The sequence below is a fragment of the Triturus cristatus genome, chromosome 9 (assembly GCF_964204655.1).
Source record: "Triturus cristatus chromosome 9, aTriCri1.1, whole genome shotgun sequence".
In the NCBI taxonomy this organism is placed as follows: Eukaryota; Metazoa; Chordata; class Amphibia; order Caudata; family Salamandridae; genus Triturus; species Triturus cristatus.
This window is the reverse complement of record NC_140592.1, coordinates 779953033-779975374: the sequence shown is the minus strand read 5'-3', so window position 1 is coordinate 779975374 and position 22342 is coordinate 779953033. Positions and strand designations below refer to the sequence as shown.

At 43.5% G+C, this 22342-nt stretch overlaps 1 protein-coding gene across 1 annotated transcript in view; it reads right to left on the bottom strand.

Moving 5' to 3' along the window:
* Positions 1 to 22342, bottom strand: part of LRRC9 (leucine rich repeat containing 9) — a 597819-nt gene that overhangs the window by 32075 nt on the left and 543402 nt on the right. The window contains exon 28 of the mRNA XM_085626156.1: positions 11633 to 11850. Within this exon, the coding sequence (XP_085482282.1) occupies positions 11633 to 11850 (218 nt within the window). The remainder of the gene's footprint in view (positions 1 to 11632; positions 11851 to 22342) is intronic.

Here is a 22342-nt window from a genome sequence, read left to right as displayed (position 1 = left end):
AGTGACGCAGGCCCTTATCACCAGCCGGCTCAACTATAGCAATGCACTCTATGACGGTACAAACTCCGAACTCAAGCAAAGACTCTAGATAATCCAGAACGCAGCAGCCAGACTGATCCTAAACTTGCCCAAGAGAATAGAGCACCTGAAAGACCCCCACGGGCTCCCGGTCCAGAAGAGATGCCAATTGAAGCTCCTGACCCAGTCCTAGAAAGCCCTCCACAACCTAGGACCACACTACATGAACCACCATCCAGAAACCTTTGCTCCGTTCACTTTGCACTCGCACAGATGCCACCCATCTGCCGTAGCCACATCGGAGGACACTTCTTCTCTCACCTCACCGCCAAAGCCTGGAACACACTCCCTCTACACCTCCTACCTCTCCCTTGCTCAACAACTTCAGGAAAGGACTCAAGACATGGCTCTTCAACTGAGTGCTGCAGTGCAGCGCCTGGATAAGTCATGGTATATAAATACAAATTGATTGATAGTGTGTACTGTCGTAGAGTGGACTAGAGTAAAGTGGCATAAAGTACAGTGGTGCAGAGTCGATTGGCATAGAGGGCCAGATGTACGACCATTACATTTTACGACTCGCAAATTGCGCTCGATTGCGAGTCGCAATTTGCGAGTCGCAAAATGCCATATACAACCCTGTCTGGGACACTGTTTGCTATTCCCAATGGGGTCGCAAATTGCATGCCTTATCAATATTCATGAGGCACTCGCAATTTGCGACCCCATTGGGACTGGCTGGCCCTCCCAGGGATGGTGGCCTGCTGGGCTCAGCAGACCTCCATGTCTGGGACTGCTTTTAAATAAAGCAGTTTTTTCTTTTTTAAATGCAGACCGTTTTCCTTAAAGGAAAACGGGATGCATTTGTAAAAAAATGAAATGTTTTCGTTCAGTTTTTTAACGGTAGGTAGTGATCCCTGGGACCACTGCCTGCCCCTAAAAAATATTTTACCCTGCATTTGCAAAGGGGAAGGGGTCCCCTGGGGAGAGCATTACCACCCTCTAGAAGAGGGCGGTAAATTGCGAGTGTTTTGCAACCGCATTGTGGTCGCAACACATTCATACATGGGGTAGAGAGTCGCTATTAGGAAGGGACGCCCTTGAAACGCCCCTTCCTCATAGCGAGTTGCAATTCCTATTTAGTGAGTTGCAAAAGAATTGCGACTCCCTAAATAGGAATTGTACATGGCACTATTCGTTTTTGCATGCGCAAACAGGTCGCTAACCCGTTTGCGCATGCAATTTAGGGTCGTACATCTGACACCGAGTGCAGTGGCGTAGAGTGCATTAGTGTAGAGTGCAGTGATGCAGAGTAGAGTGCAGTGGTGCAGAGTAGAGTGCAGTGGCGCAGAGTAGAGTGCAGTAGAGTGCCATTGCAAAGAGTGGAGTGGCACTTACTGGAGTGTGGCTGAGTGGAGTGGCACTGAGTGCAGTGGAGTGGAGTACAGTGGTACAGAGTATAATAGAGTGAAGTGGTGTAGAGTGGAGCGGTGCAGGGTAGTGTGGAGTGGTGCAGTGTAGAGAGCAGTGGCATAGAGTGCACTGGCGTAGAGTGCAGTGTTGCAGAGTAGAGTGACACAGAGCGACACATCATAGAGTGCAGTGGTGCATCATAGAATGCACTAGCAGAGTAGAGATATGTAGAGTAGTGAGGCGGGTAGTGCAGTGGTGCACAGTAGCAGAGTGTAGTGGCATAGAGTGCATTGGCATAGAGTGCTTTAGAGTGGCATAGATTAGAGTGGTGCAAAGTAGAGTGTAGTGGTGCAAAGTAGAGTGGTGTGGAGTGGAGTGATGTAGAGTGTAGTGGGGTAGAGTGTAGTAGTGTAGAGTGCATTGGCATAGAGTAGAGTAGTGCAGAGTAGAGTGCAGTGGCATAGAGCATAGTGCTGTAGAGTGTAGTGACAGAGTACAGTGTTGCAGAGTAGACTGTCATAGAGTGCAGTGGTGCATAGTAGAGTGCATTGGTGTGGCGTGCAGTGGGGTAGAGTGCAGTGGGGTAGAGTGCAGTGGTGCAGAGTAGAATAGAGTGGCATAGACTGCAGAGACTTGCAGTGCAGTGGTGTATAGTGCAGTGGCGTAAAGTGTTGCAGAGTATAGTATAGTGTAGAGTAGATTTGAATGACATGCAGTGGCTTGGCATGGACTGCACCGGCGTAGAATGGAGAGTTACAGAGTAGAGTGCATTGGCATATATATCAGTGGCATACACTGCAGTGTTACAGAGTAGAGTGGCAAAGAGTGGAGTGGTACAGATTGGAGTGGTGAAGAGCGCAGTGGTGCATAGTAGAGTAGTGTGGGGTAGACTGCATTGTCGGAGTACAAGTGGTGTAGAGTAGAACGTCTTAGAGTGGACTGGTGTAGATTAGAGTGGTGCAGAGTACAGTGAAGTGATGCAGTGTGGAGTGGAGTGGTATAGGGTGGAGTGGTGCGGAGCAGACTGCAGTGGTGCAGAGTAGAATGGAGTGGAGTGTGGCAAAGTCTGGTATGCATGGTGTGGTAGTGTGTTTATTTCTATAAGACTGTCCAAGTGCATCACCTTTTCCCTTAAGGGAGGTTGCTCTTTTCCTCGAATTTGTAAATATCAGGATGTTGTTGCCTTTTTGGAAGAACTTTGAAAATGAACGTGAATTGTAGAATTTAAGTAGATTTTCAATGTCCTTCTCAGACAAAGGTTTCCTGGTTCTCTTGGTGTTTTTTTTCTTTGTTCTTGCATAGTTCGGCTTTAAACATTGTTTTCAGTGGAGTATGTGTGTGAAAGGCGGAGGACTTATCTAAAAGATATAGGCTTGGTATTTCCAATATGCATTCATGTCAGTGAGGTGGTTTTTGAGCATTTTGACTTCCTCAAATAACATGTAAAGCTTTGCGGGTAAGGGTTTGATAGTAGTGTGATTGCCACTGGAAGGATATATTTTGAGGCTTGTGATGCGTAGGAGCCTTCATTTGATTTGGACTACCCTAATCATTCTTGAGGTTGAATTGGATCGGCCATAAGGATTGGTTTCAGTGTTGTGGGGTGTTTTGGGTCATCCTCACAGTGAGGGAGAGTGGAGCAGGGAAGGTGACTCAATGTGGTGGGAGGAAAGGTCTTGGAGTGAAGGATGAAGTGAGGAGATTGCTGTTGAATCAGTGGGAGAGAAAGTAATAGAGAAGATAATTAGGGAGGACTCATGGGGTGCACAGGTTGCAGTGTTGGTTGGACTATGATGAGTGCAGAGGGGGCCAAAGTTTGTGGGCATAAAGACAGTCCAGGGTATACATTAGGGAGGAGTTAGTAGAGCAAAAAGTGAGGTTGAGGCCAAACAGAAAATAACAAGTGGGAAGAGGAGAGGAGGCTTGTATGCAGGAATGAGGATGATTATGTTTGAGTTTTTCTTTTTAGTATGGTTTGAGGGGTTGCATAAATGTAGGAACTTAAAGGAGTTTAATTGTGCTTTCCGTAGCCTCAGAGCCGCTGAGGGCAGAAAATATTGAATTAGCACAGTTATATAATCTCAGAAGAGTTAAGAGCAGAAAGTCCTGAGTTAGCAAATGTATTTCGACAATGTAGTAGCTTCAGTACATCCTCTATGACAATCCAAAGGGGGAAAAACAAGTGTTTCTGCACCGGGTTGCCTCTAGGGTTTGCTACCTAGAAAGGACGTTCCTGCATTTTTCCGCCAGCAAGACAGTGAAATGGGTACCAACGGTAAAACTGATTAATAGCAGGTAGTGAAAGGAGTGCCACTAGTATCTAAATGGCAGACAAGATATTTTCATATGTGCCAGGTGACGATGCAGAGAAATTGTTATAATCATTAGAGAATGGATTACTTGTCCTGTTTTATAACTAGGGTCTTGGGTTCTTACTGTCTACAAAACCTCATTCACGTGAAAGACGTCGGAGGGGTATATCTTGATTTTCCTCCACCTGGAGGGAGACGAACTGGTGTTTGCAGTTCTTATCCTCTTTTATTTATTCCCCTCACGAAATCTCTAAGTAGGGCAGGATATAGTTAATAACTACCAATTACTAGCATATGATCAAAAAGGGGAGGAAGAAGAAGCTGAGATCCATTCTGCTTCCTAACAGTAATCAATTATCAATGGAGAATGGATCACTTGTACCTGTGTAACCAGGGTCAGGTATTCTGGCCATCTTAAAAACCCTCATTCACGTACAAAAGTGATCAGGCGGTATATCTTGATTGTCCGCCTAATTATAAACGTGACACCATATTTATTAGCATCATTTATAACAGATCGACATATGTGGTAAAGTGACATTATGTTCTGCTTTAACGGTCTTTTTTTCTATGTTCTCTACTTCTACTTATAGGTACCATTGACCAGTAACCATCCAGTGTTTTAATAGGCTCACTACGAAGAAGGGTAAGTGCATAGCTTACCGACGCACATTACGAACAAGTTACATGCCTCCTTATGGTCCTGAAGAGAGCCCTCTGACCCGACGGGGCACCAAAGGGGCAGAAACATGTCGACCACTCACGTTTTTTAAAGTAGGTGCAATAGAACAGTAGCCCTTCTATTCATGCACTACCCTCCTTTTTAATCTTGCCCTATCTCCAACAGAATAAAACTAAGTTTGAGAAATGGAGGTAACTATAATTTTAAACTCACTTCACAGGACTGGATGGGCCCCTTGGAAGAAGAAGACTGGCGTGACGCCCTTATGGCCCCCAGAACGGTCACTGCCTCCGCTAGGCTGCGCTTGGTGCAGCTCTATTACCTGCATGTCGTATATCTCACCCCTGTAAACCTTCATCGTGCGGGGCTTAGTCCGTCCTCAGCCTGTACTAGGTGCGGCTATGACCCCGCTGACTTCCTTCACATGGTTTGGGCCTGCCCCCACCTGGCGGGATTTTGGGAGGGCATCGAAGAAGAACTCTCTGAGGTTCTAGGGTGGGGGATTCCACACGGCCCTAAGCACACGATCCTGGGCATCACTGATGGGCTGGACGGGTCACGCAACGAAAAACTGTTCTTTACTACAGCTATGGTGGTAGCTAAAAGAGACATTGCGGCATCCTGGAAATGCCCTGAACCACCAAGTGTGGGACGTTGGCGGAATGGGGTGGATTGGTGCGCCACGCAGGAGAAAGTTATGTACATGGCATGTGGTTGCCCTAAGAAATACCACCGAATTTGGGGAAAGTGGCTGGGAGGGGAGTCTAATCATGAGGGGCTTGACTGTTTTCATCTCATTTTTGCTTTATTAATGTCTTTACATTGGGTAACGAGAACTTGTGAATGTAATCCTCGATTACTGAAATACGGTGCTGATTGGCTGGTGCATTCCTTCTGTAAACTGAATAAAAATGTATTTATCAAAAAAACTCATTTCACTTCCACCTTCACTGTCTCTGATCACTACTGGAAACACCAGTTGGTCTCCCACTAGGTCGAGGAAAGCATAATTAAGACCCTATGATGATGCTTTTCACATAACCACTGAAGCGGATAATCAAGATATACTGCTCCTATGTCTTTCACATGAATGAGGGTTTTTTAGACCGTAAGAACCCAAGACCCTGGTTATAAAACAGGACAAGTGATCCATTCTCTATTGATTATTTGCTTATCACTTGGAAGCCGAATGGATCTCAGCTTCTCTCTCCCCTGATTAATTACGAGATAAATTGTTATTGTCATCAAATTTCTAAGTAAGCTATGCTATGATTGCCAAATGTTTAAGTATTCCAATTCATATTGGTGAAATTAATGTGTATATTAAAAGCTGTCAGGCGTATTTTCTGTAAACTGCCTGGTAGAATTAACATGTAGTGGTGCTGCCCTATTCAGATTAATGGTACTGGGGAATAAAGAACATGCTATTAAAATGGCCATCACATAACTTCCTGTTTCTAAGGAATGCTGAGTGTTAAGTGGATCAGTGCAAACTCAGGAGTCTAGATAAGGAATGTTATGGGAAAAGAATATATGGCTGTCACCTCTGACTAATGACTTCCTTTGGTTCACGTGGTACAGCATAAGCAGGGTGACTATCCTTGATGTCTAGGGGACAAAGAATCCGGGAGTGCCCGACAGTTATTATCAGTTTTGCTCAGGGCAGCAAAATTGCAAAAGAAGAGATTCACAAGTGACCTAGGAATAAAACACTTTCCTATATGGGCTTCAGCAGTTCCCGACTGAGGCAATGGTTCCCTGCTCCCTTCAAATTATCTACCTCTATGTGTGAGGATGATTACACATTTTGCCCTCTGATTTAAAAATTCCCCAACATCCTGGCACAGGTCCAAATTCGACTTAACATTAGTCACTATTCTTGAAAAGTATCACTGTAACCTAAGGAGACTATGAATTAGGTGCCATCATTAAAAAGACATTTCATTGTAAAATGTTCAGAAGTGAGGTTTCTGAAAGAGGTCGTTTTCCGGCCACCAAAGCAACTCTTTTAATAATGGTTACTGCTCTTCTCATTTTCATGAATTGTTTTTAGGAACAGTATAGAGTCCATCAACATCATTTCTTCTAAAGCATGATTTACAAGCGTCTCTGAGGGTAGTATGCTATTTAGCATACCTGTTAAAAATAAGTACAATGGTATTTGGAATTTAGTGGGTGTGATAACCAGCACCCAGCACAACTTAAATCTCCACAAATGGAGCACAAAAGATAGTTTTCCGCACCAAAATTTGAATATCTCTGTATTTAGTAGCTCTTTACTAAAATTAAATTTCAGCAGCCTTAACCTGCTGAAATGTATCTGAAGTTTTACTAGGTTTAGTAAACTCCAACTCAGTAGTAATTTCTACCCCTGAACAAACAGGTGTTTGGGCTGAGGTAGTGGATTACCATGGCACTTGTAATCCTCACTGAAATAACAACCAAAACACCAAAGCAAAAGGTAAGATATAGGTCAAACTCAAAGTCTAATCCAACTCTGTCACCAGCATGTTGGCATGCTAGAACACAGGTTTGGATGAACAAGCTACTTACCTTTGGTAACACTATTTTTGGTGGATACTCCTCAGGAACCAATCTGGATCTAGAAATCTTTTCTTCAGCAGTGGTCCTAATTCCACTAGCATTGGCTCCATACTGCCCCAGAAGTGATGGAGCTGAGCTGTATATAAGGGCCACCCCTGCATGCTGACATAAGTTTCTTGTTTTTCATTCTACACACTCTCAGATGTAGAGTGTGAACAATCGTTAGTACCAGTGTGCTGAATACTAACTAAGGTCATTTTTTGATGTTAAAAAGATGCCACGCACAGAACAGGGAGGTAGGAATTCAGTGAGAAATCTGTGGTTAGGTAGAGTATCCACCAGAAAGAGCATCACTGACTTGTTCTTCTGATGGATACTTCTACTGCAGATTCCTCACCTTAGAATAGATGCCAAAGGAGTAACTCGCCAGGTGGAGATTTTGTGTAGTGGTCTCAGACCAAAAGGTCCGGCAGGACTGAGTTTGCAAAGTGCTCCTCTCACCAGACCTGTCTGTTAAGGCAGTAGTGCTTTGTGAACGTGTGCACTGATGCCTACTTTGCAGCTTGGCAGATGTCAAGGACAGGTACTCCAAGAGCCAACACAGTGGTTGCAGTTTTAGCCCTGGTAGAATGGACTCTCAGATCTACCGTGGGCTGCTTCTTGGACAAAGCATAGGACTACCCACCTCAATAGGGTCTTCCTCTGCATAGCCTTCCCTTTCTTCGCCCTGAGAACCCCACACAAAGCTGATCATGCACATTGTATTCCTTGGTATTATCAATGTAAAACATTAAAGCCCTTTTGGGGTCCAGCCAATAGAGCCTCTCTTCTTTTTCGAAGGATAAGGGAAGCACTGGCAAAGTTATGCATTGCCCAAAGTGAAAAAGAGTCACAACTGTAGACAAGAATGCAGCCCAAGTCCTCAGCACCAACATGTGTGGGAAAAAAGGTGGTTGCACTGAAAGTGTCCAGAGTTCACTTACACAATGAGCTGACATAATTGCGCTGAGGAAGACAGTTCTCAAAATCGGGAGGCACAGCGAGCAACTGTGGAATATCCATGAGGGAAGTCTGTATAGTGACAGAGATTCCCATAGAGTGCATCCACCTGTGTTGATGAAGCACAACACCAGTGCCAACTGCCCTCCCAAGGCAATCAGTAGTATTTAGAATGCAAACACCTAGGGCAACTCAAATATGTTCAAAATTAATATAACATAGCTTTACATAAATATATAGGGACAAGAATACAAGATTATAGACAAGTACAAATGTTATTTTATTCAAGCAATACAATAAATATTAATTTACTAATTCACATGCATACTTTAATCATAACTGCATTCACTCTGAAATCATTCTACACAATAGGAACAAGGTACACAGACAAGACAATAGCAACAAAGTTATAATGAACTGTTAGTATCTCATGTTTCCTAATACATGATAAACATTTCACCAAAGACACTGGTTTGTAAAGACAAGAGATAATATAATCAAGTAACAATCAATGATTGAAGTATGCATGTGAATTATATAAATTAATATTTATTGTATTGCTTAAATAAGTTAACATTTCTACTTGTCTATAATATGGTATTGTTGTCCCTATATGTCCATGTAAAGCTATGTTATGTTAATTTGTCCCTTCCTAGAGGAACTCAGACCCATTCGCAGGGGGCCCTTTTATTTACATTAAATTAATAGTATTTAGACCTGCACAGAAAACACATTTGGCTGCATCTTGTCCATTATGAATCATGCGAACCAAAGAGGCCATGAGATCTTCTGGGAACACCAGGAAGATCTTGTTGACCACGTCCTAAAAGGAAAGTGTATAATAGTCCCATGAGCAAACAGCGTTAACTGGCATGAATTCCAAACTAGAGCAGGAAAACTTACACTTGGGGAAATTCTCTTGGATTTCTTAACCGGAGATGCTGCGGGAATTGCATTGAGATTCACATTACTGGTTGAGGCCTGGACACAAATCTCTCTAGAGTAGGATATTTTTAAAGAAAATCAGGATCGTCGGGAGCCAGCTTGTGATGCCTGCCCACCTACCTATTTACAGGTGGCCATCAACAGGGCTTTGACCAAGTGGTCATCAAGGTATCTGTGAAGACCTCTTTAAAAGGGAGCAACGTCTAGAAGTAGCTGGCCCAAGTGGCAACATTTCTGTCAGGGTGTTTGTTTTGGTCTAGATTGAGGGCAGCTGAAAATCTAGAACCTCAGCTTCCCTCTGGATTACCATTGCAAAGGAGTTGCCTTCTGCCATTGGAGGCCCAGGTGGCAAGTCAAGTCCTGCCTCAGAAAGGGCATCAAACCCACTGACCTCTTGCAAATCCATGCAAAAGGCAAGGAGGGGCAAAGTGATCCCCATTACCACCATCTTCATCTACATCCTGCATTGTTCCTTGATCCTTATCAGAGCAAAAAAGGAAACGGTGCTTCTGATAGTATGAACCCCCTATTAGAGGAGCCAGGTCAGAAGGACATGACTATCGGTTGCGTTTTTTTAATCTCATAACGTGACATCATTTGTGATTGAGCCAAAGCCGGATCGGTGTCCGATACCTGTATCAGTATCGTATTCTCTTCGGCACCATCAACACTGAGATTGACACTGAAGGGATCAGCGCAGGTCTTGTAGATGAAGTGGAAGCCAGTATCCATGATGGTATGAGTCCGAAAGTGGGCTCCAAGGGGTCAGATGGCACTAAGGAAGGTTCTGTAGGTGGTATCTGAATTGGGAGCCCCTGCACTTCCTTGGGATCCGAAGGTGCAACAGAGGGAACTCAAGCAAGCCAAAAATCTGCGGCATGGCCTCCTTGAAGGCTTCAGTCTGCAGAAGCATTGCCAATTGCCTGGGAAACTCAGGGCGCAATGGGATCAGGTGACCAAACTTGAAGGTGAATGACTCACATTATGACAACCTTCTCCTACTCTTTGGGTTCAAAGTGGTGGGATGGGGTTGAGTCTAGCTTTGCTTTTTTATATTTGCACTTGGTGTTCAATTCTAACTTACAGGAGGACTTCAAGCATAATGTTGATTGCTCATAGGAACAAGACTTGGAGCAGGAACAGGAATCGTGCAAAGGATTTGACTTCTTGTATTTGGCAATGTACAACTAAGCCTCCTGGTCCCAGCTCGCTTTCTGGTGCATTAGGGCACATTGGTAGCACAACTTCAAGTCGTGGCCTGAGCCCAAGCACCAGAGACACACCTTGTGTGGGTCAATGACCGACATCTATTTTCTACAGTCACAGCATGGTTGAAAACCTGTAGGAACTAATTTTTAGAAGTCATCTAACGTTCAATGGGAGCGAAGCTCTGGATCTTCGTGGAAGGCACAGAGAGAAAGGAACTGACATCAGGGCGCAGGTGTGGCATTTAAATACGGCTCTGCTCCATCACTTCCAGGATGGTTAGCAGTCAATGCAGAGTTGCATTGTGCCACCTAGCTGTGCACCAGATCACTGCAGAAGAAACGTTTTCCAGACTTAGTCTGGCACCTGGGGAGTACCTAAGGTGAAGAATCTGCAGTAAGAATCATCTATCAGAAACTTACACCACCAACAATGTGGCTGGAAATATAAAATATGTTAAGATAGTAGGGCCCTAAAAACAACTTAATATGTGAAGAGGATCAAATGATGCACAGTTAAGTAAGTCTGCAGAATCACGGTGTCCAAGTGAGAAACAACCTGGAAGCACAACCTTTCACATGATGGCAGCAAACAAGAATAATGCTGCCAAGAATGTGGGCCCAGGAGCACAGATGGCTATCAGTGATAACTGCAAAAGATTGCATGGGTAGCTGGTGAGCATTGCGATACTTTGATGGCCACGTATTACCCTATTTGCATACCAGAACTACTAAGTTGTTTCCATGTGAGTGGCAACTACAGAAAAGCTTTAAAAGAACATCAAAAATCATTTTGAATGATGCGTAAAACTGAGAGGACCAAGACATGTCAAAGTGGTCTACATAATGCACTCATTTCATACGCAAACAACTGTTAAGTTCACTGCTTATTTGGTTACTGGGCAAGGGGGCACTAGTAGGGCAGCAAGGGCTGTTGTCAGGCTTTCTCATTAGGATTAGTGATACTGGTAGTGATGGTAGTATGGGTTATGGGTGTGGTATTGGAAGCTATTATAAATAAAGTAAGATTTAATGGGTACCATTAAATTTGATAACAGTAACTGTTGTTCTGTAAGGAACTTGAAAATGGCAGAAGTGCAGTATAAAGCAGAATATAACAACAAGTTATTGTAATAATTTAGCACTTCATGCTAAGGTGAGAAAAGGTTTTTCGAAGAGGAATGAATACCTTCTCTATATGCAGAACAAAGACGTAATGGAGAAAAGGTTTTGGGGTGGGATAGCTGAATGAAGACTATGTGATGGTTTATTACCTGAGAATTATGTCAAGGTAAAAAACACACCTAGAGTGAGAGAAGAGTCACAAGATGTGGATGATTAAAAAGTATCAAGCTGCATGAGGCAGGGAATTGATGGAGTGCAGATAAACTGGACATAGAGAGAACATCGAAGGGCGTAACAGCCCCACTCTGTGCTAACACATCCAAGCAGTCCGTAAAATACTGCATTTAAATGCAAACATCTCAATGGTATTTATCACAAATAAATAGTACCTGAATTTTGTTAAATCCAACAAATAGCTTCTTCAGCTGAAGCAAATGCTGCAAATTGTTCAGTTCTCGCAGTCTGTTTTCTTCCAAATGAAGCTCCAAAAGGCACCTCTGCTTAGCCAGAGAGGTTTCTGTGACCATTTTGATACGGTTGTGATCCAGAACAAGCTTTTGCAGAAACTGTAGGCCTTCTAATCCTTCAAGTTGACTGATTTCATTGCCTAATAAAAATAAATAAATACTACTAAGAATTTTTTTTAATGTACATTTTTTTATTTTACTCACTGTAGGCAACTCTGCTTATGATAAATGCTAGGATTCAATCTCTAGGCCCAATACCGATTTTTGGGAAACTAAAAGATCCAGATTCAAGGCCTATTTAAGAGGTCCTTGGATGTTTGTCCAGCCTTTCTCTTGAGAAGTTAACTCTTCCAGTGAAACGTCAGTGGGATTACAAGTGGGACCCTGAGAGTCCCCCCCACAGAAAAACGCAATTACAGGAGAAATGAGGAAAACTACATTGACTCCGAAAGGGAATTTGCAGCTTTTGACCCAGGGATCTTATCTGGTTTCAGACACTAGAATTTCTGGGTGAAAGACACTGTGCCCGTTGTGTTCCCACAAACTCTGTAATGAGGAACTTAGGGGTCTATTATGCCCGCCATCCCCCCGGGAAATGGGACCACCCGCTAAGGATGCGGTGGTCCCGCATGGACAATTAGGATGGGCCCACCACACTGGTGGGCGCATCCCGCATTTTTTGTATTGAGGCGGGCGGTGCTGTCAGCAGCACCCGCCGCAATACAAACAAGGCATGTGTGCATTTGCATGCACAACGTGGCAGGCACCACGCGGTGCCTGCCAGGTTGTCCATGCAAATGCAGGGGGCTACCATAGGTACCCCCCGTGCCCCCCCACCCCCCAACATCCTGGGGGCCCGAGACAGGCCCCCAACTCAGGAAACCGCATGCCTTTCCGTGGCAGCGTTGGGTCTGCTTCCCGCTGCCTTCCTAATATGGATGGCAATGTCTAGCAGACACCGCCACCATATCAGGCCCCTTTTCCGCCCAGTCACCTGTGTGACCGGCGGAAAACCGGCGGACGGCGGACGGTCTTTCAATCTGCCGGGGTCCCCCCCGCCATACTAATATGGCGGGGGAAATGGGTGGCGGGCGGAGGAGAATGTTGGGCAGATCGCCACCGCCATGCGGGCGGTGGCAATCCGCCCGACATTCTAATAGGCCCCTTAGCGTTTACCTTTTTTTAACAATTTGGTTAAAGACCTCAGTGGCAAAATTAAACTATTTTTAATAAACATTAAAGAAAATTATCAATTTTCACAATTTACTCTCTTGTTAATCATCCCTATATCTTAAAGTCAAAGTCATATATGTGTAATTATCATGATTATACCTACAAAGAGGAGTTACAAAGATTTTCAAACATCCAGGCTTCTATAATCAAGATCAGAAGTGATGATGTTGTCAAAGAACATTAATCAGTCGGACTCCTCCAATTCATGAAGTCAAGGCGTTTCGGCCCACTAAGTCGGGCCTCATCAGGACATGGACAAAAAAAATGCAATAAAGTGCGGGCCACTGGAACAGGGCCAACGCCCAGCAGGGCAGAATGAAGCCTCCGTAACATTGGCCGCACTTCGTGCCTCCACACAAACGTAGAAGCTAATGGAACGTCCCTTCCTCCAAGGGCACACTCTTCGAAAGACTTTGAAACAATTATGCTGTACTTTGTTTCCATACGGGTACACTCCTGTCAGCCACTTTCCTAGCTCTGCGGATCCAGACCGGGTTTTCCTAGTGGGCTTCTATCTCTCACACGGACTGTGTATAAATTGCTTTTTTTTTCGCAACCGTCATTAGATTGTATGAGTAGGAAGGAATCATGAATTACTGATGATTATTTTATTATTGTTATTTGTTTGATGTATCTTATGTATGTTCAGACTTCATGAATTGGAGAAGTCTGACTGATTAAAAGTCATATGCAAGACATCTGGATACACACTTTCAGGACTGTTTGGAGGTTGAAAGTTATCCTCCTAAATGTGTACGCGACTATCTCTTACACAGATTGCATATGAATTGTTGTTTTTTCACAACTGTTATTAGATTGTATGGGGAGGAAGGAATCATGAAATACTGATGGTTATTATTATTTGTTTGATGTGTCTTATGTATGTTCAGGGAAATATAAAGTTTTGGTTTGAAAGCCAACTTGGGGTTGATTCGTGAGTGCTCAAATAATTAAGTAATAAGCCTGGGGACTGGGATCCCTCATGTAGGGACTAATTAATTGTTTTCCATACAAAAATAATTTTGTATCTTTTCCCACACATCTTTTTTGGTCTACACTCATACCCTCTATACATTATGCATAATCTAACATATAGTCTGCACATAAAGAAGTGTTTCATTTTCCAATATTGGAGAGTCCCTCTTTCAACAGTCGAAATGTCTTGTTTGTCCTTCGAAAACATTGCCGCTGTAATTAGAAAGTTGTTGTTGCTTCACTAGTCAAGTGGAGCTTTATGTTGCCCTGGAGACAATTTGTGATTTGTTTTTATTTGCATATTTAAAAAAACAATGTAACAAAGCATAAGCACCTGCGAATTACATCATACATTGTACAACACCAATGTCCACTCAACATATGTAAAATACCATCACATCTAAACTAGTACGGTAGCATTAGGTACATTTCCAATTGTAGCATAACCATTCAAACTAAGGCAGCAATGGGATCTACCCTTAGTATATTAATTGTCATTAAAGTCTGAATTAGTGTCAACATCTATCGATATCAACAACAGATACTGATGCAGGTGGAACCAAATATCTTTGGGCCTAGATTTTACTGGTAGCAATGAAGTGTATGTGTCTGCTGCATTGAAAAAATAAATGATATCTTACATCTACTCATGTATGGAAGAGAACAAGTACTTGGCCCACCTCATCATCAGCCAATGCTTAGCAAGCAGGAGTGCCAGCGGTGTATACTTTATAGTTGTATCACAAAATGAAATGACATAAAATAGTGGACGGACTGCTAACATTTTTCAAACACTCACCCCCAGTCACAGATCTGGATTTAATCCGTTGTTATTTTTCTCGCCTCGTCATCCCAGTTTGAATCCAGCCATAAGTAAATCAGTCTTGACCCTGCTCCCCTTTATAGCTGTAACAGGGACTTCCTTATCATACCACGGCAGTGCAAACACAGGAGGCCGTTCTAGTCTATAACATCATCATTCAAGGCCTTTAGGAAATCCATTTGTACATCTAGACATCATCAAGTAACATGCATCCATCCCCTCCCACTTACATCTCTGTCACCGAGCATCAGCAGTTATCCCACATTTTTGCAGTGTAGCAGGTGTATAATAGTGCTGCATGAATTACAATTGTATGAGTCTGCTATTGAGAGAAAAACTCTTAATTCATGAACAGCAGTATAGCTGTAGTGAAGATCGTTATCTACATATGTACAATGCTAAGTTAGCATAACCGCGTTAGATGTTAGAAAGCCATCTTGCCGCTTTTGCTGCTTTTGCACACGACACTGTAGTCACATGTTATTAAATTGAGAAATGCTTACTCGACTTTGCTTCACATGAGAACTGTCTGTTGTTAACATCCCAAACAGTGAGCAGCGACCTTGGTCTGTACACAGTGTAAAAGAAACAGTCTGGGTCGCTAGACGGTGCATGTTGTTGAGTTCAGGTTGATCGGCCCACTAGTTTAGCCATAACACGCACGCAGCTGCAAATACCTGAAAGTCGAGTGCTTTTAATATTGCAGTGTTACATGTTTTCAACACATTCGGAAGAAGAGCGTTCCTAGGAGCAGAGCATAGCTGATCCTGTGATGTGAACTCTCTGAGCTGATCTTTACGGTATGGGGTCCCCCATTCAAGCCTAGAGACCTTTTATTAGTCTAATAATACTATTAGTGTTTTAGAGAAAGGAAGGTGGCTTAGACCCACTGTCATTTTAGTATGATTGCTCCTTTCATTTTCTATGGTATTGTAACTATGCTGATGGTTTTGATTTTAATCGTTTGTCTGCTAATGTTAGCCAAACTGCTGCATCTTAGGACACTTTTACCGTGTCTGTTTATTCTGTTGTGGACTGGTACGAGAATAATTATGAAAAGGTATTTCTGATTCCCACCATTCCTGAGAAGTCGCTTGTTCTGGGTTGTCTATACATTGGGACCGCCGAGCTAAACCTCGGATAACGAATGGGATACTGATGCTTGCCGGATAAGGGGTTCTGGGGGGAGTTTTTGGTACACCACAATTCACGGAGGGCCTGGGTTCCTGCGCATAAGCAGAATCCCTGCAACATAGCCACTGCTCATCTGAAATGGTTCATTTCAAATCCTGGTCCCATTTCAAACTTGCCAAGTTTTCGCATTCGGGCACAGTGCTCCAGGTCAACTTATGCAGTCTAGAGGTACTATACTAGTTTATATCAGGTATGTGAGTCAGAAAGAACGCTTAGGCATTTCTGCCACAGCGCCACTCATTATCTACCGAATTCTGTACTATAGGAACACTTCACGCGCTGACATGTCTGGAGGACTCTCCCTAAGTTCCTCAAGAGTTTTACAGGTGTTGCAACCCACAAGTCAGGCTAGCATAACACATTTTATTGTGGGTGTCTACATTGTCACTATGAAATATCAATGCAAGTACACCACAAAAGTATGACGAAAATAGAGAGTTACAAAGTTCATAGTGTGCAAAGAAACAGGTGTTGGGCACATTACAAGGAGTAAATAGCCAGTCTCCCTAGTGCAAAATGTCAAGGCTTAGTTGTGGTAACAGGGACATCCTTAAACTTGAACTACTAGTATAGTCTGCCAGGGATCGTGGTGTTTGTGTTGAAGCCTGACCTGCTGGAAATTATGAGGGTTGGGGCTGATGAGTATAGACATCTGCTCTTACTCTCAAATAACTCTCTACATGCACTGTATGCCTGTTTGGAAGAATAGTGAAGTAAATATTGGGCTTGTAAACTACCTCCAGAATTGATAAAATTGGGCCTAAATTGGCCCGCCCGAACGTACCTTGGCCCATCCAGATGAAAATTCCTGGAACCGGGCCTGGTCTCAGCCATGATTATTTGCAAACTGTGGGCTTTTGGAAACTTGTGTCTCAGCCATGGAACTGCAGTCTCAGCCTCCCGTCTTCCATGCGATAAGTGGGCAGAGTGAAGAGATTCAGAGCCTATCAGCCTCGCTAGGTCCTGCTGCCCCCCACCCCCCGAGCACCCAGCCAGTCGCTTTACTTGGTCAATGGCCTCCGGATGAAGACAGTCAGAACCTGTCAGAATGCTTTACAAGTATGACCAATGGAGTTAAGCCCAGGTGAATGGGACTCTGAGGTGCAAACATGTGCAATTAATCTTGATTCCATGTGCAGCTAATTAGCATGCTGTTGCATATTTGGAAGGCAGTCTGGATATTTCGGATACAGTTCCTCGTGTATTTGCAAGGGGAGTTTGAGGCCCATATTAATAGCTTGTCGGAATACTGTAGGGTAATTACTAGCTGTGTTAAATACAATTACCCCATGGTGAGGTTTTTAGGACATGTGGTAAACAATTCACTGACATAACATCGATGTAATAAATATTGATGTACAAAACATCAAGTAAAAAATATAGACAACAAGTTGTTCCCGGGGTACGAGTCATACAGGCCCCCCCACCCCACCCGCGTATGTACGCACTGTACCACCCCCCGTATGTACGCACCGTACCCCCCCTATATGTATGCACCGTACCCCCGTATGTACGCCCCGTACCCCCCGTATGTATGCACCGTACCCCCGTATGTACGCACCATACCCCCCGTATGTACGCACTGTACCCCCAGCGCGTACGCGCTGGGGGTACGGTGCGTACATACGGGGGGTACGGTGCGTACATACGGGAGTTGTACGGTGCATACATACGGGGGTACGGTGCGTACATACGGGGGGTACGGTGTGTACATACGGGGGTACGGTGCGTACATACGGGGGTACGGTGCGTACATACGGGGGGTACGGTGTGTACATACGGGGGGTACAGTGCGTACATACGCAGGTGGGGTGTGGGGGGCCTGTACGACTCGTACCCCGGGAACAACTTTTCCCGGGCTACGAGTCATACAAACTTCGCTTCGTAGCGGGTAGAGTCATTCCCCGTGTACGGGACGTTTTCCGTACGATTCGTAAATCAGATAGCCGGTCCGGATCGTACTTCTATGCTCAGAATGTATTTTTACGAATCGTATGGAAAAGTGTCCAGGTACGTCTCGTACAACTTTTCCCGCTACGATTCGGATGTACTTTTTCCCGTACAAATCGTATATCGAGGGTCGGATGTGACTTGTGCGATCCGTACGGAAAAAAATACGGATACGAGTCGTACGGAATTTTTTTTTAACGGATCGGAATCGGCAACTAAATATTAAATGTAATTTTAACAAAATAAAATGCATTTAATATATATAATTTTTCATTTGTTTTAAATATTTTTATTTCAAAAACAACATTGCATTGCATTCACAACATATTAGCAATTCTCCTGTACACATCTTAAACCTATTTAGAGTTCTGTATAACATCACTAGTGCGGCATCACTTCCTTCATTCCTTCTTCAGTCAACTTCCTCCTATACATTTTTATAAAATATAACAAATAAACTTAATAAAAAAAGATATACACACAAACATAATTATTTATACGTATATATTTACTTTAAAACAATTAATAAACTATTATTTTTAATTTATGTTAAAAGTTTAAAATTATATAAAAATTAAAATATATATCAATGATTTAAAATAAAACAAACTGTAATAAATTAAAATATTAAAACATATTTAAAATTACATTTCACAATACAGTCAGTGCAACCGTAGGGAAAGTGTTGGATAGCTGAGGGGTAAAATTTACAATTCCAGCTCCAGTGAGTGCAACAGTAGGGAAAGTTTTGGATTGCGGAGGGGTAAAAATTACTATTTCCACTCCAAAGAGTGCAACAGTAGGTAAAGCGTTGGATAGCAAAGAGGTAAAAATGACTATTCCCACTCCAAAAAGTGCAACAGTAGGGAAAGTGTTGGATAGCGGAGGGGTAAACATTCCTATTCCCACTCCAGTGAGTGCAACAGTAGGGAAAGTGTTGGATAGCGGAGAGGCAAAAATTACTATTTACACTCAAACAGTTAAAAAAATATATATATATATATTTTTTAAATGATACAAATAAATAATATTTAAAATAATTAAAAATCAAATATATTAAATATATAAAAAGAAAACAGATTATAATATTAATTACATATGACAAATACCTACAAATATTATATAAATAAAATAATGAATACTTTTAAACTAGAAAACATTTACAAACAAAAACATTAATTAATTTGTAAATGTCAACGCTCTGTTGCCAGTCCCACCAATTGAGAAGCACTCGAATGCACACACAAGGTGGCAAGCCTTTTAATTTCGGGATACAGGTAAGCTCAGTTCTTGGTATCAATCACAAAGCCAGCATGCGATTCGCCTTACGCATTTCGTAAGTCTCTGCTTTCTTCCTCAGAGGCCATCGCTATGATGGATACATGCTCCGGTCTCCATTAATCACTGCCCGATCACGCCCCCAGATGGGCCGGTCCATTCACCGTACGCATTGTGGATATTGGAGTCCCGAAAAATCCTTCCTCAAATGGTGCATTAATTTCTGAAAAACATTTCAAGCCCATAGATGGGCCACCGCAAACTGCGCTTGCCTTCAATTCCTTGTGTGCATACCATTTAGCGGCGTTACAGATGCTCTGCCGCCTAGCCCCCATCTTCGTGGGGTGGTGCTCCTCGACGGCCGGGTCGCCGCCATAAATCAACGCTCTGTTGCCAGTCCCACCAATTGAGAAGCACTCGAATGCACACACAAGGTGGCAAGCCTTTTAATTTCGGGATACAGGTAAGCTCAGTTCTTGGTATCAATCACACAGCCAGCATGCGATTCGCCTTACGCATTTCGAAAGTCTCTGCTTTCTTCCTCAGAGGCCATCGCTATGATGGATACATGCTCCGGTCTCCATTAATCACTGCCCGATCACGCCCCCAGATGGGCCGGTCCATTCACCGTAGGCATTGTGGATATTGGAGTCCCGAAAAATCCTTCCTCAAATGGTGCATTAATTTCTGTGAAACATTTCAAGCCCATAGATGGGCCACCGCAAACTGCGCTTGCCTTCAATTCCTTGTGTGCATACCATTTAGCGGCGTTACAGATGCTCTGCCGCCTAGCCCCCATCTTCGTGGGGTTGTGCTCCTCGACGGCCGGGTCGCCGCCATAAATCAACGCTCTGTTGCCAGTCCCACCAATTGAGAAGCACTCGAATGCACACACAAGGTGGCAAGCCTTTTAATTTCGGGATACAGGTAAGCTCAGTTCTTGGTATCAATCACACAGCCAGCATGCGATTCGCCTTACGCATTTCGAAAGTCTCTGCTTTCTTCCTCAGAGGCCATCGCTATGATGGATACATGCTCCGGTCTCCATTAATCACTGCCCGATCACGCCCCCAGATGGGCCGGTCCATTCACCGTAGGCATTGTGGATATTGGAGTCCCGAAAAATCCTTCCTCAAATGGTGCATTAATTTCTGTGAAACATTTCAAGCCCATAGATGGGCCACCGCAAACTGCGCTTGCCTTCAATTCCTTGTGTGCATACCATTTAGCGGCGTTACAGATGCTCTGCCGCCTAGCCCCCATCTTCGTGGGGTGGTGCTCCTCGACGGACGGGTCGCCGCCATAAATCAACGCTCTGTTGCCAGTCCCACCAATTGAGAAGCACTCGAATGCACACACAAGGTGGCAAGCCTTTTAATTTCGGGATACAGGTAAGATCAGTTCTTGGTATCAATCACACAGCCAGCATGCGATTCGCCTTACGCGTTTCGAAAGTCTCTGCTTTCTTCCTCAGAGGCCATCGCTATGATGGATACATGCTCCGGTCTCCATTAATCACTGCCCGATCACGCCCCCAGATGGGCCGGACCATTCACCGTAGGCATTGTGGATATTGGAGTCCCGAAAAATCCTTCCTCAAATGGTGCATTAATTTCTGTGAAACATTTCAAGCCCATAGATGGGCCACCGCAAACTGCGCTTGCCTTCAATTCCTTGTGTGCATACCATTTAGCGGCGTTACAGATGCTCTGCCGCCTAGCCCCCATCTTCGTGGGGTGGTGCTCCTCGACGGCCGGGTCGCCGCCATAAATCAACGCTCTGTTGCCAGTCCCACCAATTGAGAAGCACTCGAATGCACACACAAGGTGGCAAGCCTTTTAATTTCGGGATACAGGTAAGCTCAGTTCTTGGTATCAATCACACAGCCAGCATGCGATTCGCCTTACGCGTTTCGAAAGTCTCTGCTTTCTTCCTCAGAGGCCATCGCTATGATGGATCGGGCAGTGATTAATGGAGACCGGAGCATGTATCCTTCATAGCGATGGCCTCTGAGGAAGAAAGCAGAGACTTTCGAAACGCGTAAGGCGAATCGCATGCTGGCTGTGTGATTGATACCAAGAACTGAGCTTACCTGTATCCCGAAATTAAAAGGCTTGCCACCTTGTGTGTGCATTCGAGTGCTTCTCAATTGGTGGGACTGGCAACAGAGCGTTGATTTATGGCGGCGACCCGGCCGTCGAGGAGTACCACCCCACGAAGATGGGGGCTAGGCGGCAGAGCATCTGTAACGCCGCTAAATGGTATGCACACAAGGAATTGAAGGCAAGCGCAGTTTGCGGTGGCCCATCTATGGGCTTGAAATGTTTCACAGAAATTAATGCACCATTTGAGGAAGGATTTTTCGGGACTCCAATATCCACAATGCCTACGGTGAATGGACCGGCCCATCTGGGGGCGTGATCGGGCAGTGATTAATGGAGACCGGAGCATGTATCCATCATAGCGATGGCCTCTGAGGAAGAAAGCAGAGACTTTCGAAACGCGTAAGGGGAATCGCATGCTGGCTGTGTGATTGATACCAAGAACTGAGCTTACCTGTATCCCGAAATTAAAAGGCTTGCCACCTTGTGTGTGCATTCGAGTGCTTCTCAATTGGTGGGACTGGCAACAGAGGGTTAATTTGTAAATGTATTTATTTAATTTTCTACCCTATAACACCGCACCAATAACAAAACACTTCAACATTTTAAATTAAATTTACTTCCATAATTAACATAATTAATAATCAATTAAAAAATATTATTGATAAAAAACAAACATGAATTAACGACACACACTTTAACACTATAATGTCCGCAACACACAGCTAAATTAAACTATGAAATTATAAAACACAATTAAAACTTATTTTTAAATTAAAAACTATTACTATTAACAACTAATTATAAAGTAATTAAAATGTGTTTAATACCTACCTTCAATCCCCTTAAATGTGAACACACACAAAAATAAACAATTACCCAAAATAAATATTAAATTATTAACATTAACAACGATATATTAATTAAACACAAATTACTTCCCATCCATTACCCCTATAAACACTACAACACACACCTAAAATTAATTACACAATTACCATAATACATTTTTTAGTAATTTAATCAATATCAATTGACAAATAATTATCAAGAAAAAATAAACTACTTAACACCCTT